General features: G+C 61.8%; 1 protein-coding gene across 1 annotated transcript; it reads right to left on the bottom strand.

The window, feature by feature from the left end:
• Positions 1-161: 161 nt before the first annotated feature.
• ARF1 (ARF GTPase 1) lies at positions 162-14,318 on the bottom strand. Its single transcript, XM_080805017.1, has 5 exons — positions 14,208-14,318; positions 1,922-2,106; positions 1,719-1,829; positions 1,518-1,642; positions 162-1,411 (listed from the first exon to the last, which is right to left on the bottom strand). Exons 2-5 carry the CDS (start codon positions 2,067-2,069, stop codon positions 1,250-1,252), a joined length of 546 nt encoding a protein of 181 aa, XP_080661143.1. The 5' UTR covers positions 2,070-2,106; positions 14,208-14,318; the 3' UTR covers positions 162-1,249.
• Positions 14,319-14,656: the final 338 nt, after the last annotated feature.

Genomic DNA, 14,656 nt, shown 5'->3' with positions numbered 1-14,656 from the left:
CCCCTCCAGCTGGCCTCGAGCACAGCCCACAGCCTGGCACTGCCAGGACGGACCAGGACAGGACACGGCCAGTGGGAACTTCCAGTCAGCTGCACGGTCCTGGTCCCTGGCTAAGGACCTGCGCCATGGGCCACTGGCACCCAAGCACTGGAAAGCCACAAAGTAGTTAAGACGTTTTATTCTAGTCGCTATAATTACAGTGCTTGTTTGTCGAAATGAAAACTGAAAACAGGTATACAAAACAGTTGATTACTAATTGTGTATTGAAAGCAGTAAGAGGTTCCACGACACCAAATAAACCAGTTCTGAGGATTTCCCCAAGATAAAGTTTAACAGCTCCAGCTTCTTCAGTGTTTATCAAAATACAAAAGAAAACAGTAGAGGTCGTCGTTTTGATGGCAAATCTGACCGTTGCAGGCTGAGGGAGTGAAAGCACATGTAGACGGGGGCTCCGGGGGCTGAGGCTCTAGGGTGACCGGCCCGCCCGCCCGCACTCCTGCTGGTGAGACCCCAGGCCGCCCGGAGCAAGCCAGAGTGCCACGCAGACCCAAGGGAAAGCCGGGGTCTCCCCCCGAGGGGTCCGTGAGCGCTGGCTGCAGCCGCCAGCCTGTCTCCTGGGCAGCTGGGAAGCACGAGCAAGCAGAAACGCTAGGGGATGCGGGATGACCCAAGACAGAGCGAATCACAGGGACCCTATGGTGACCATGCAGAATGGACCGTGGCTGGTTCTGCCCTGTCGCACGCTCCCAGCGGGAAACAGACCCCTGGTGGACTGGACTCCGGCCACCGCTGCAGAACCAACACTGGGCACGGTTCTCCCTTCTGTAGGTTCAAGTGTTCTCCTTATCTTGTCTTTGTAACTATTTTAAAAATGCACTGAGTTCGGGTTAAAAACCAACCACCCCAATGGATCTCAACACAGATCAAACGCCCGAGGAGGTGTGCCAGGCTGGTCGGACACAGCGACTCCTGGAGGCCCCGTGTGCCTAAAACCCCTTCTCAGTATTAACAGTGGGTTGATTCTCTGTTTACAATAAAAAAAGCTGAGTACTATTGCATAGGAGTACCAGAAACTGCCTCGTTGGGAACAACAACTATTTACATTAAATAAGAACCCGGCTGCAGGCTGCGTCTGCACATTTACAGCATGGGGAAGCACACTGTGACCGACCATGGAGACAGCTTCTGGCACTCACACCACATGAGAGTAAAGCAGGGTGGAGGAGGGAGTGGGGCGGGGGGGCACAGCTCACTTCTGGTTCCGGAGCTGATTGGACAGCCAGTCCAGTCCCTCATAGAGCCCATCCCCGCTGGTGGCACAGGTGGCCTGAATGTACCAGTTCCTGTGGCGCAGGGAGTGCAGCCCCAGCTTGTCTGTGATCTCCGCCGCGTTCATGGCATTGGGGAGGTCCTGGCGGAAGAGGCCCGGCGGACATAGGTCAGCATTTGGCAAGGACCCCTGTGCGCCCGCGAGCCCCACACCCACCCGCATTTGCCCGCCGACCATGCGCACGCACCTGCTTGTTGGCGAACACCAGCAGGACGGCGTCCCTGAGCTCGTCCTCTGCCAGCATCCTCATGAGCTCCTCCCGGGCCTCGTTGACGCGCTCTCTGTCATTGCTGTCCACCACAAAGATGAGACCTGCGGAGCCGTGGGCGTCAGGACAGGCAGCTAGGGCACCCCAACCCCCTCCGCCGGCCGCAGCACGCTCGCTCACCCTGCGTGTTCTGGAAGTAGTGGCGCCACAGCGGCCGGATCTTGTCTTGGCCGCCCACGTCCCACACGGTGAAGCTGATGTTCTTGTACTCCACGGTTTCCACGTTGAAGCCTGTGTGAGTGGGACCCAGCTGAGCCTTCACCAGGCCCCTCCACCCCGCCCCAGCCCCGCCCCGCCCCGGACCCTCAGCACGCTCCCCTCACCTATGGTGGGGATGGTGGTCACGATCTCGCCCAGCTTCAGCTTGTAGAGGATGGTGGTCTTCCCTGCGGCGTCCAGCCCCACCATGAGAATGCGCATCTCTTTTTTGCCAAAAAGGCCCTTGAAGAGGTTGGCGAAGATATTTCCCATGCTGTAGGCGTGCGGGAGGAACACTGGCCAGAGAAACCTGTAGAGACAGCAGTCCCCGGGTCCCTGCCTGCCGTGTGCGGGAGCAGCGTGGCGCCCTTTCTCCAGCTCCCGCCGACGCACAGGCCTGATCCCTCAAAGCTCACAGGGCCCAGACAGAGGAAACCAGGCTCCCAAGCACCAGAAACAGAGTCCTTCCCCTGGAAGGGAGCATCTGGGGATCTTAGGACAGGGTGACCAGCATTGGAGGCTGTGATGCCCATGTGGGCTCGACGACACGGGCCACGTGGCAAGGGGATACAGAGCACCCTGACATGAAAGCGAGATCCTCCACAACACCCATCCCGGCAGGGACACAGGCCACGGCTGACCGTCCCCAACGTGCCGAGAGCTTAGCACTCACCCCCACACAGGACTTGGAGCCAGACCCCACCTGGACTCTCGGGCAGCACATCAGCCATGAAGTCCGAGGGGGAGCCTGTCCGGCAGGCCCCTCCACCCCAGTGAGCAGGCAGTCCCTAGGCCGCAGCAGGGTCCGCTCAATTCAGAGCAGAAACCTGGGCCCGAATCAGGTCGGTGGGAAGGCACCGGTGGTCATGGCCACAGAGGGAGCGGTGTGCCACCCACAGCTCCCCACCCCCCCACCCCCAGGGCACAGGACAGTCCTTCTCACTCTTCAGCAGTGTCCTTTCCACACACGGACTTGGGAGAGATGACCAGTCTCTCAAAGGCAGACTGCCCAGGAATCCAGGTTTCTGACACCTGGCGGAAGTCAAGCAGCAGGGTGTGGGGCAGCCTTCAGACAGAGAGGAGGGTCTGTGTAGACAGAAAACTAGCTGGTCCACAGCAGGCACCTGCCAAGCGCTCCTAATGCCAGGAGGGAGGCCTGTCCCCAGGAGCGGTCAGGAGCTCTCCAGGCCTTGGAGAACGGACAAGATGCAGGCCCAGCACACTGCCCCTTGAGGACAGGCTCAGGGGGTGTGGTCACCAGAGAGCACAGGGTAAGCACACGCACGTTCCCACTCCGGCTGTGTCGGCAGCCAACACCCCCTGGACACAGCAGCCCATCAGCACCGTCCCCGAGAATTGACAAGGCGGGACATTCCCGTTTTACTTGGTGGCTTTGATGCTCCAGTGGCCCCGGGCATGCCCGGCAGACGCCTTCCTACTGGCTTCCGTGCCCTTTTTCCCGGGTGTTGTTAAAGATTTTAAGTCACGTTTATATCCAACATGGGGCCCGAACTCACAACCGTGAGGTCAAGGGTGGCACGCTGCACCGACTGAGCCAGCTGGGCACCCCGCTTCAGTGCATCTCTGACGTGTTTTTATGCTTTTGGGGGTGAGCAATACTACCCACTGAAAACATTAAAATCTAGAATATTCTTCACTGTAACATTTCTTTTTTCCGCAGACAGCCCATTTTCCTCATAAATGCAGAGAATGAAAAATTCTCTGAGAAACATACTTTCAATGTCCGTTCTGCCAAAATCACTAATGAAGAGATGCCCAACCCCCAAAGACAAAAAGAAAAAGGGGGCGATGAGTTCTGGAAGCCAAGGTCAAGTGTGCGTGGGGTCTAACCTTGTGTTCTTCCTCGGCTCTGCAGGGAAGGGGCCTTCCTGGAGCAATGGAACCCGGGCTCTGCTGCCTGCATCCAGGTGGGCAGGAGTGGGTGTGTACCACGCTGGACACAAGAACACAGCGTGCTGGACAGGCAGGCACACTAGCCCATGGATGGGCACTGATACCTGCAGGCCTCCAGGCCAGAACCTATGGCTGCCTGTATCTGCAGTACCCACCAGTGTTGTACCTTAGCTCCCTTTAAGACATCACCAGCAGGGGGGAAGAGGGGAAGCAACACAGAAGACTACTTAAAAGGAAAAAACAAACAACCCAACCGGCCCCAGGCACCAAGGTGGGGGATCTGGTGCCACGACGCAAGGACAGGTCCATGGCCACCTGAGAGCCAGAGTAAGACACACACACACAACAGATAAAAAAGGATGGGGAGCAATTTCGAAGGCCCACGTCTACCTGCGTATGGTGATGTCTTTTTAGATACAACACCAGAGGCGTGACCCATGAAACGCACAGCTACAAACTTCCACTCTGGTCACGACACCGTCAAGACAACGAGCAGATAGACCGGACTGCAAGAAAATGAGTGCCCGATAAAAGGCCGTCATCGAAGAAATACGCAGAACGCCACTGACAACTCAGTAACAAACAAGGTCAACTGTATTTAAGAACTGCAAAATGGCCGTGGGGGGAGCGACCCCCGGTGGCTCCGGAGGTTAAGCCTCTGACTCTTGGTCTCAGCTCAGGTCTTGGTCTCACAGTTGTGGGATGCAGCTCTGAGCTGGGCATGGAGCCTGCTTAAGATTCTCTCTCCCTTCCTCCCTCTCCTCTACAAAAAAAAAAAAAAAAAAGGCCAAGAAAAAAAGGAGAGAGAGAAAAGTACTGTAAGATGAGCCAAAGACCAGACACTTCCCTGAGGAAGATCTACAGATGGCACACGAGCACATGAAAAAATCTCCTCCAAGAAATCCCAATCACAACGAGCTGCCCACAACGCACCTACTGCCAAGGCCCAGACCCACACCACTGACACCACCCGCTGCTGAGGATACCTCAGTGGCCGTGCCCTACAAAACCAGACACTCTCTACACAACAAAGGAGCTGCGGCCGCGCCCACACCCGCCCGTACCTGGGCATTTACAGTGGCTTTACCCACAATGCCACAGTCAGAAGCCCCCAGGCCGTCCTTCAGAAGGACAGCGCCTGCCTGCACAGACTGTGCTCCGCCCGGACCACCTGCCGGCGCTGCAAAGAAACAAGCTCCCCACCACCAGAAGACGAGGGTGGCAGCGGAGTTGTGCGCCCCTGGGGGAAAGCAGCCCGTCCACGCGCGCCGCTCGCCCTGTGATTCCGAGCGCAGGCGGCGTTCTGGAGAGGGCGGGACTGCGGAGATGGGAGACACACCCCTTGGTGTGCACCGGGGGACATGAGGGAGCCCAGGAGGGCTCGGGGCTGTAAGACCATCAGTCTGGGTGACCCTGCAGGCACGGGCACACGTCCTTCCACACTTGTCCATGCCACAGAACGCACACCATGGACAGTGAACCCCTGTGGAAAGGAGGGCCCCCAGCTGATGGAGCATCAGTGTGGGTCCATCAGCTGGGGGGCGATGGGGACCCAAGGGCGGGAGCTCCCTGTTCCTTCCCCTCCGTTCGAGGGCAGCCAGAGACTGCTCCAAAAACCAAAGCACGCAGAGAATTCTGGGGAAGAAACCCTTCAATGTTCCAGCTCAGGAGAGCAGAAACCTCCAGACTGAGAGACTCTGGCATACAAGCACAGAAACAGCCGTACTCTGGGGACACCAAGGGTCCGAGTGCTTTATTCAAGTGACAGAGCAGGGCTTCCAACCTGTAGTTCTACTCCCAGCCCAGGCAGCAGTTCAGGGGAGGGGCAGAAGGCCAGAAGGCCAGAAATGCACACCTTCCCGGTGAGGTGGCCACAGGGGAGCGGAGATCGCCTCCCCCAACCCTGGAGGAGAGGAGGCACAGGGGCAGACTTCCAGAGAAGGGGTACATGCCCCGTGCATGGCTAGAACGGGGGGCTGGGCCATCCGAGGGCAGCTGGGGAAAACTGGTGACAGGTACGGACCAACGAAAAGAGAACACTGTCATTTTTCCTGTGGGGAATGATCAGCCAGTCACCAGCTGGCTCAGTCCTGCTACCACTGCTGTTGCAGCTAGGGAGGTCCAGGCGTAAGGGGCCGACCCCTATGCCCCCGAGCAGACACAGTGAGGAACGGTAGCACACTCACCACGAAATACAGCCATGACAGAGCCAGAACGGGGCCAAGTCTGGGAGGCAGGAGGTGGACTGCGACTTCTACCTGCTTTAGCACTATCGCATCCTGTTCTTACAACTCGACACAAAACCCAAAGGATTCGGGGGTGACCCTCCCCAGCCCCCACGTGGGCAGAAGGACCACCTCAGGGCAAACCTGCCCACACACTACCCCTGACTGGCTGGGCTATGCTGCACCTTCATTACCAAATCCGAGAGCCCCGGGGAGCTGGGGATGAGCATGAAGTCTTGGGTTGAAGATGCCACTGCACACAGCAATTGGTCTCCACGACGCCTCTAGACACCTCTGTACCTGCCACGCACCTGGTCCAGGAACCCTGGTAGCTCCTGGCCGGTCCCCAGCACCATCTACCGTTTTGAAAAGGTTGGCATCAATGGCCAGGACGATCCTGTGGTGATCCTCTCGGAACAGGGTCTACCGTGCAGGACACTCGGCCAAGGTGCCAGGCCACACCTGCTGCCACCAGAGTCCCTTCAACTCACGTCCAAACCTGTCTTTCTAGTTTCCTGCGACGATCCTCTGCACCCGTGTGCAATGAAAACGTGGCCTTGCTCCCAAGGGCTCCCTCCTGCCCAGGAGCTGGCGCCAGTCCCACAGCTCCGTGGGAAGGACCAGGAACAAGGTAAAGCAGAAAATAGGCGACCTATGTTCTCGGATGCAAAGGTCTACTGGCCAGAGGCCCAGGCCCACAAAGGGGCCTCCCTGGGGAGGCCAGTCCAGTGAGATAAAAACGCGGTGTTCCACGACACAAATATCCCATGAACAGCGCGGCTGCTGGAGGGCTGGCACTGTGGCCTGCACCTGTACCCGTGGCGGCCCCCCCGAGAGGCCTGGGAGGGGTCAGGGTGAGCCAAGCCACGAGAGGCGGCTGCCTGGACAGTCTCCAGCAGGGTTGCTAACAGCACCTGCACGACTCACCGTCACTAGCAAGATAACACCCCACCTGGAGTGCAGCAGGAGACGAACACGTGACCCAGGGGCAAAGGTGCAAGGGTCCAGTTCCACCCTGTGCTGCGCAGGGCGAGTTCAGAGGGACGAACCCCCACTTGAATGGAAACCCGGGAGACATGGGGGCGTTTCCCCTTTCCAGCTCTGTCAGAGTCAAGTACGTTAAGGTAAACGTGCAGCTCAGCCACCACACAGTCGGTTCTAGTGCCTCACGGGAGAAACATGAACACAGCACAGACTTCCCCACAGAGCTGCTAGGCACAGGGGTTGTTTTTTACGGGGTTCATCAACAGCAACTGCGTTCCAGCAGTGACCCCTGGGCACAGGCTGTCCGTCACTAAGAAGCCCAACTCACCCCGACACGCAGAATCTCACCGTAGACCACCAAGAATCTGCCGCACGCAGCTGTCCACACGCCAGCAGACACAGCCTCGAGCCGACCCCACCAGCAAGCCCAGCGCCCCAGTCTGTGGCTTGGGCTCCTCCTCCATGTCGCCCCTGTGCTAGGCATATGCACTGCACAGTCCTGGCACAGCTGTGTCGACACACTCACAGGGAGAACATTCAGCCTGGCACACTCGACGGCTGGCCGTTTCCCACCCAGCGCCATACACCTGACGGACATGCGCTATGACTTCCAAGTACACAGCACAGGGGTCCTCGGGTCAAGGCATCTTGCAAAATGACCACCACATCCCTCACGTCCCACACCTGCAGCTGACCTTCCCGTGAGGAGGACGTGGGCAGTCTCCTCTCCCAGGCATCTCAAACACACTCCAGGCCTGTCTGCCAGTCGTCACGCTGCACCCCAGGTCCCAGGACAGCCTCCGAGCGCCATCACCTACTTCCCCCTCTGCCACTACACACGGTGGCCCAGACTGTCCTGCTCTGCACCCTCAGGCCAAGTTCAAGGAGGGCCTGCTGGGGGGGGCCCACCGGGCTTTCCCAGCAAGGCACGAGGGCCAACCCCGACACTGACACGAGGGAGGGGGAGGTACCCCAGGCCCGGGAGGCCAGCCCCTCACTCCGCACCCTGTCTCTTGAGAGCTGGAGGAGCAGGGCATCACCTGGCAGGTCTGACTCAAGGCAGAACCAGTGAGTGTGGCGCTATGCCACAGCCACAAGTGGCTCTCGCTGTCCGTGCAGCTGTCACAGGAACATGCACGCCCCAGAGTCACTAGCCACTACCTCACAAGGCCCAGGTGGGAACAGCCCCACGCACGTAATGCTCCTCACCAGCAGCCACAAAGGCCAAAGCAGTCTTCAGGTTCTGCTTAGCCCTTTCCAACCCTACTACCCGCAAAACACCTCAGCCAACTGTGTGCCGATGACAGTCAGCCTGCGGCTCAACGTACACAACACACACGGGAGGCCACGGAACACAGGTCACGTGGCCTCCAACTGGACAACAGGGACGCGTGCGATGCACGGTCCCCAGCTGCACGGACCGCAGGCCAAGCTGAAGGTCACCACGCTCACAGAAGGAGCAGGTGCACAAGAACAGGGCTGGACACAGAGTCTCCCCAGCAGAACGGGAGTGAGAGAGGGCCACCCACGCCCTCTGACTCCACCTCAGCGGTCCGCAGACTCTCAAAGGTGGCTTTCACAGATAGGTCCCCACCAACATCCTGAGGCTGCTGTACCTGCTCCTGCACCTTCCCAGAGCGGCCACTGAGCCCAGCACGCAGGCATGGGGTGGGCCAGAGCCCTGAGAGGTCCCTCCACACCCTCCAGAAGAGAGGAAACTGCGGCCGCAAGCTCTGGGACTGCCAGACTCTCCTGCGCATCCACCCGGAGTGGCCGGGAGACCCCCCGAGTCCCCCCCTGCAAATCCACCTGGAGCGGCCAGGAGACCCCTGAGGCTCTGTCAGCACAGGGCATGATGGCAGGGGGAGGAGTGGTCAGGCCAATCCTCAACCTTGGTGTCTGTCTTCAAGGGACTTCAAGGGACCATTACTAAAAACAGAATTCAGAACTTGCAGCCCCACCTCTTTCTGTAAGCAATGGCCTTCCTGAGGACACAGCAAAGCCCAGTCAGCAGAGGTTCAGCACCTCTGCCCCAACCCCCAGCAGTTCGACCCCCTCCGTGGCCTCTGGGCAGCCACCTCTGCCAGCCCAGCCCGGAGCACTCACAGGCACAAGGGCTCAGGACCCCTCCCACACTGGTCCTGTCCCAGAGCTCACTGTCCTTATGGGGACTCCTCATGTCTGCCCACCTATCCACCGCCTCTTCCTGCCTCTGGCCACACGTGGGACCCGGGGCAGCCCTAGTGCCGAGGACCCCTGCTGACATGCCCGCCCGAGGCATCCTCTGTTTGGAGGCCCTCCACAGTCCCCGTCCACCCCTCAGAACAGGAGGTCCCAGCAGGTCAACCGCCTGCATACTCCACACTCCCAGTCTGGCACGACCCCCTCCACAGGACATCCGCCCCCCAGACTCTTCTCCTACTGTCCCCCACACTGAACCCCCGACCTCCTCCTACTGCCTTGGGCCCAAACCCCACAAACACCCACCAACTCTCTGTGTCCCCACTCATCCTCTAATCCACCTGCTTCCAGCAACTCCTTCACCTCTCCCTCTGAAAGGCACAACCCCGCGGACACCCCTGGGCCCTGGCCCCGGGCACCTCATCACCCCTCTGGCTTCCATCCACCAGCAAGGGGCCTGTGGCCTGCCGGGCAAGGCAGATGCCAAGCTGGGACCCTCACCGAGGTCAGGGTCGGCACCCCGCGGCTGCGGCGCACCATGCCGCCATCTCGAGATGGCAGCCGGCACAAGCCGCATATGCCCTGGACGGCAAAATCCCACCCTGCTGCTTCATCTGTCGGTAGGGGACCACGGGACAGTGAGTCATCGTCACACGGGTGCAACTACACCACAGACTCCAGGCGCTGCTGCAGGAGCACGCCACGGCAGGGGCACAGGAACCGAACGGCTGGGGCCATGGGGCTGCTCCGTCTCTCCCGCAGACAGAGAACGACGCCCGCTACGGACGCCCGCTATGGCTCTCCGAAGAACAGAACACCGCCTCCCTCGTCTGCAAGGGAGTGGCGTTCCTGAGAAACGTGATCTACGAAAACCACCACAGCAATAACGAGGTCTGCTTCCGTACACAGAACACAGTGACGTGCAGGAAGTCGACACCTGTCCGTTCCATGAGGTCCCAAGAACCTGCTCTTCCCAGTCACAGAGATTCCTGAAATACCCCTTCTGGGGCTAGGCCCACTGGCTTGCAGGCGGCCTCCCCACCATCAGAGGCACTCGTGCCGGGGGCCTCTGTGCCTATGGCTGCCCCACCCGGGAATGGACCCACAGGACCCTGCTCCTTTCCACCTCCGCTCGGATAGCAACTGTCTGGAAGCACTGGGCCCATGTCTCTCCCAGCCACATGCCTGCTCTGCCCACAGCCAGGGCACTGCAAAGCCACCCAGCCTTGCACTGTGCTCATGGGCATCCCCCGTGGCTCATTTCCCTGGGCACCCACGAGACCACCCATCAGGAAGCAGAGGAAAACCCGAAGAGTCGATCTACCACGGCCCAGGATTACACACACGCGTCGGCAAATGGGCTCTTCCTAAGAGCGTGTCGGTCAGGTACAACCCACCAAGCTAACAAGGACTTCCGTGCTGGGCCAGTCTAACTGGCCCGACAGTCCAAGGAGGTGGCCAGGGCTGCGTACACCCGGCCAGTGACTCCGGCAAGCTTGCAGCTCTCAGCGATGTCCCATGGCCAAGGATGTGCTCCCAGGTGCAGGCACCTGGGCCGAAATACATTCTCTCCCCTCTCCCCAGAACTAGCACCTCTTCCGTAGCTTTGACAGAGACATGCTCAATGTTCTCATCATCTTCAACACAGTCTCACCACCCAACTCACCAGAATACAGAGCAGTTTAAACATAAATCGACAGATTCAGGTCATGACCAACCCCGTGCTCACCAAACAACAGGAAAATTCATAGGGAAACAGTTGGCGGCAATTTTTAGGACAGCCTTTGTTTTGAACCCCGCGATCTGAACACTGGCCCCGCGAGCTGTCTTCATTCACACCCCTCCCAAATGAGACTGGACGCAATCTCGAAACCATTTCCTTGCCGTGTGCGCCGAGGCCGACCTGATGGCACTTACGACTGCACATGAGGCGGTGCCGGAGAGCTCCCGCACCGGCACCACACAGATGACTCCGCATGTGAGACCAAATCCAAGACCTGCTGCGTTCTCCACACGCCGCCGTGCCTTGTGGAGTCCCTTCTAGCTTGCTCACGTACCTGAGGACCAAAACTTCCTACATTCCAACTTGACACTTATCAGTGTTTCCACTCCCAATTCCTCAACGTGGGAGGCGGCCCCACTTGAGCTCCAACGAGTTCAGGCCATACACTCATGGTCACCTGCGGGGCTTTGGGGACATACGGAAACGATGGCCTCCTGCGCACAATCCCTTGCTGGTAAAGTCTTCCCCGCCTACCATGCTCTTCCGGCTTCTCCTCTGGTCAGGGCTGTCCGCTGCTGATAGGCCACCAAGCTCCCACGGCCAGGGCGGGCGGGGGCGGGGACCGGGACACCAGGGCCTGGAGGCACCCGGCAGAGGGACGTGCATCCCTGCATCTGCCAGCCAGCCGGCTCACTCAAGGAGGCTGGGGAGGCAGGACAGCAGGGGATGGCCTGACAGACAGACGCCCAGAGAGAAGGAGCTTTGAAGCGTCTGTGTGACCTTCTCAGCCAGCAGAGGCGTCCTCGCCCACCATCAGAACAGCCACAGGGGTGGCACGCTCTAGCAACAGGGTCCACCTAGGCCGCACAGACTTCCCGGTGATCACAACAGGCACCGAGGGACACTGTGCTCAGCAGAGGGTGGCACCTGAGACTGGGGAACCCAGTCCCGAACTCTGCACTCCCCCTGCCTGTGGCTACTCTACAGTCAACCCTCCCAACCCACCATCATCCCCACCCAGAACTCGCCTCCCCCCCCACGTTCACTCACAGCCTGGACTCACCCCCCCATGCACACTCACACTTGGGATTCGAGGCCCCTCCACACGCACACCCACACTCAGGATTCACCCCCTCCCCCTACACTCACACTCACACCCTGGACTCAGCCCTCCCCACACACACACTCACACTCTGGACTCGCCCCCTCCCCACAAGCACACTCATAGTTTGGACTCGCTCCCCCAACACTCACATTCACACCCTAGACTCAACCCCCCCCATGTACTCACACTCTGGACTTGCCTCCCCCCCCTTCCCGCACACCCACACCGTGAACTCACCCCCTCCACACACACACACTCACACCCTGGACTTGTCCTCCTCCCTCCACGCACACTCACAGTCTGAACTCACCCCCTCCCCCCACGCACACTCACACCCTGGACTCACCCCCCCCCGCACACCCACACCCTGGACTCGCCCCCCCCTCACACCCTGGACTCGCCCCCCACCCCTGCACACTCACACTCTGGACTTGACCCCCCCCACGCACACTCATATACTCCATAAGGCACCCCCTCTCACTCCCATTCCCAAAGCCATCCTCTCCTCCCCACAAGGCAGTTACAACGGATCTATGACCGGGTCCAAAGCATTTCCGAGAGACTAAACATGCCCCACACCTATAGGGCGCCGACCGAGCACCTCATTCTATGCAGACTAGAACAGCAGAGTAGATCCCAAAAGCAGACTGAAATTCCCCTCTTTTGAAAGACTCTGTGGAAAATGGACTCAACACTTCCTACACTGCTCGGAGACGGTGCCAGGTCCCAGATGCAGCTGCCGGGCTCAGGAGAGAGTCTGGGCTGCAGAGGCCGCACCCCATGTCCCTGAAGCTAGCAGCAGCAGACTGTGCCCTCCTGGAAGTGCAAGCCTGTCCCAGCCCGGGAGCTTCAGCTCAGCACACCGGGGGTGCTCCTCACCTTGGAGAAGAGACAGCAGGGGAACCAGCATGACCCAAGTCCCTGGACGCGGCAGGTGTGGACACCTGCCAGTGAGGACTGCCGCACCTGGAGACAGACGATCGGGTCGAATTTCCCAGGCGTCCTGAAGACAACCCAGGAGGCCCGCGCACGTCCGGCCCGCGGACAAGACCGAGCCCTTGCAGGAGGACGGGGCGCGCTAACTCACGGCCAGCCGTGTGATGACCCTCACCCGGACACCGCTCACGCGGCACGGGCTCCGCACGGGGCACCTGCGGGGACCGGCAGGGAGAACGGAGGGTCCCGCAGCCCCGGGGCGCCGCACGGGCGCGCTCAGCCGCAGGCGCAGACGGCGGGCACACAGAAGCGCGGCTGGCTTGTGAAACGGGAACTCAGCCGACCGCAGGGACACCGGCAGCCGCGGGCCGCGGGGACTTCCGGGACCGCCCGGCTCCGCACCCCTCCCGTGCAGAACCCCCTTCCCATGCGAGTCCGCGGCGGCAGGGAAGGCGGCTGCCGGGCGCTGAGGAAATGGGAGGCCCGCCCAGCGCCGAGTGAACTGTGCCGAGCCCCGGCACCGCCGAGCCCCGCACGACCGGACCCCGCACGCCGCACTCGTCCAGCTCCCGTCTCACGCGCCCCGCCCGCTCGCCCGCCCGACGGTGCAACAAGTCCGCGAACCCGCGCAAACCGCCCCCAGGAACCAGACCCCCAACGAGGAAGGAAGGGTGCGCTCCGCGCCGACGGCGCTCAGGAAGCTAGCCGGACCGCAGCGGCTTTCCTCCGAGCCCCGCGCCGCCACCTCCCGCGCCCACGGCTGCTCCCACCCCGACCGCGGGACCCCGGCCCACGGAACGGGGATCCCACCCCGGCCATCGCGTGACCTTGGCGGCGTCCCGGGCCGCGGGTGCCGGAGACCCCGAGGCGGGAGCCCACGGCCCGGCCCGGACTTCCGCGCGTCCACCCCGGCGGCGCGGGGAGCGCGAGGCCGCGGGGGAGATTCAGGGGCCGGCGGCGCCGCCGCCGACCCCAGCCCCGGGCCCTGACTCCACGCACCCCCGCCCCGGCCCCCGCCTAGCCCCAGGCCCGGCCGGTCCCCTCCCCCGCCTCGGCCGGGCCTCCCCTTGATCCCCAGTCGATCCTCGACCCCCGGCCCAGCCCTAGCGCCCTCCGCGCCTCGACCCTCCACCCCGCCCAGACCTCGCCTCGCCCACCCGCCTAGTTCCCCGGGCCGGCCCGGCCGGCCTCGGGCCTCCCCGCCCCGGCCTCACGTCGGCCCCCGCCCGGCCCGGCCGCACCGACCCAACGCCGCCGCGGTGGGCAGAGCCTCGGCGGCCCGGACCTGTCCCCTCCGCCCGCCGCCCCGACCCGGGCCCCTGGCGCCCGGCCCGCCGCCTCACCCTCGGCGGCCGCGGCGAGGCTACTGCTCCGAGCCAGGCGTTGGTTTTGCTCCCACAAGATGGCGGCTCTGACGGCGGCCACGTCAGTGCCTGCTGCCGCGGGGGACGCTGGGGAACGGGGCGGGCACGCCTGCGGCCCCGCCCACTCCCCTCCGCAGCGCGCACGCGCAGGCTTCGGGCTGGGGGCGGGCGCGCGGGACCAGGACTCTGCCCCGCCCCGCGCCGCGCCCTCCCGCCGCTGCGCGCGTGCGCACCCGCGTGCCCCTCCAGGAACGGAGTCCGCCTGCGCATGCGCCGCGCTTCTCCTGGCCGGTGCTGTGGTGGACCCGCCTGCCCATGTTGCAGAAGAGGCCACTGAGGCGGGGGGTGGGCGCGGCGGCCGGGGAGACGGTGCCTGTCCTCTCCCTGGGCAGGCGGGTCCTCTGCCTGACCAGCGGGCCGCGGTCGGT

Source organism: Martes martes, assembly GCF_963455335.1.
Source record: "Martes martes genome assembly, chromosome: 5".
Classification (NCBI taxonomy): domain Eukaryota; kingdom Metazoa; phylum Chordata; class Mammalia; order Carnivora; family Mustelidae; genus Martes; species Martes martes.
This window is presented reverse-complemented; position numbering and strand designations above follow the sequence as displayed.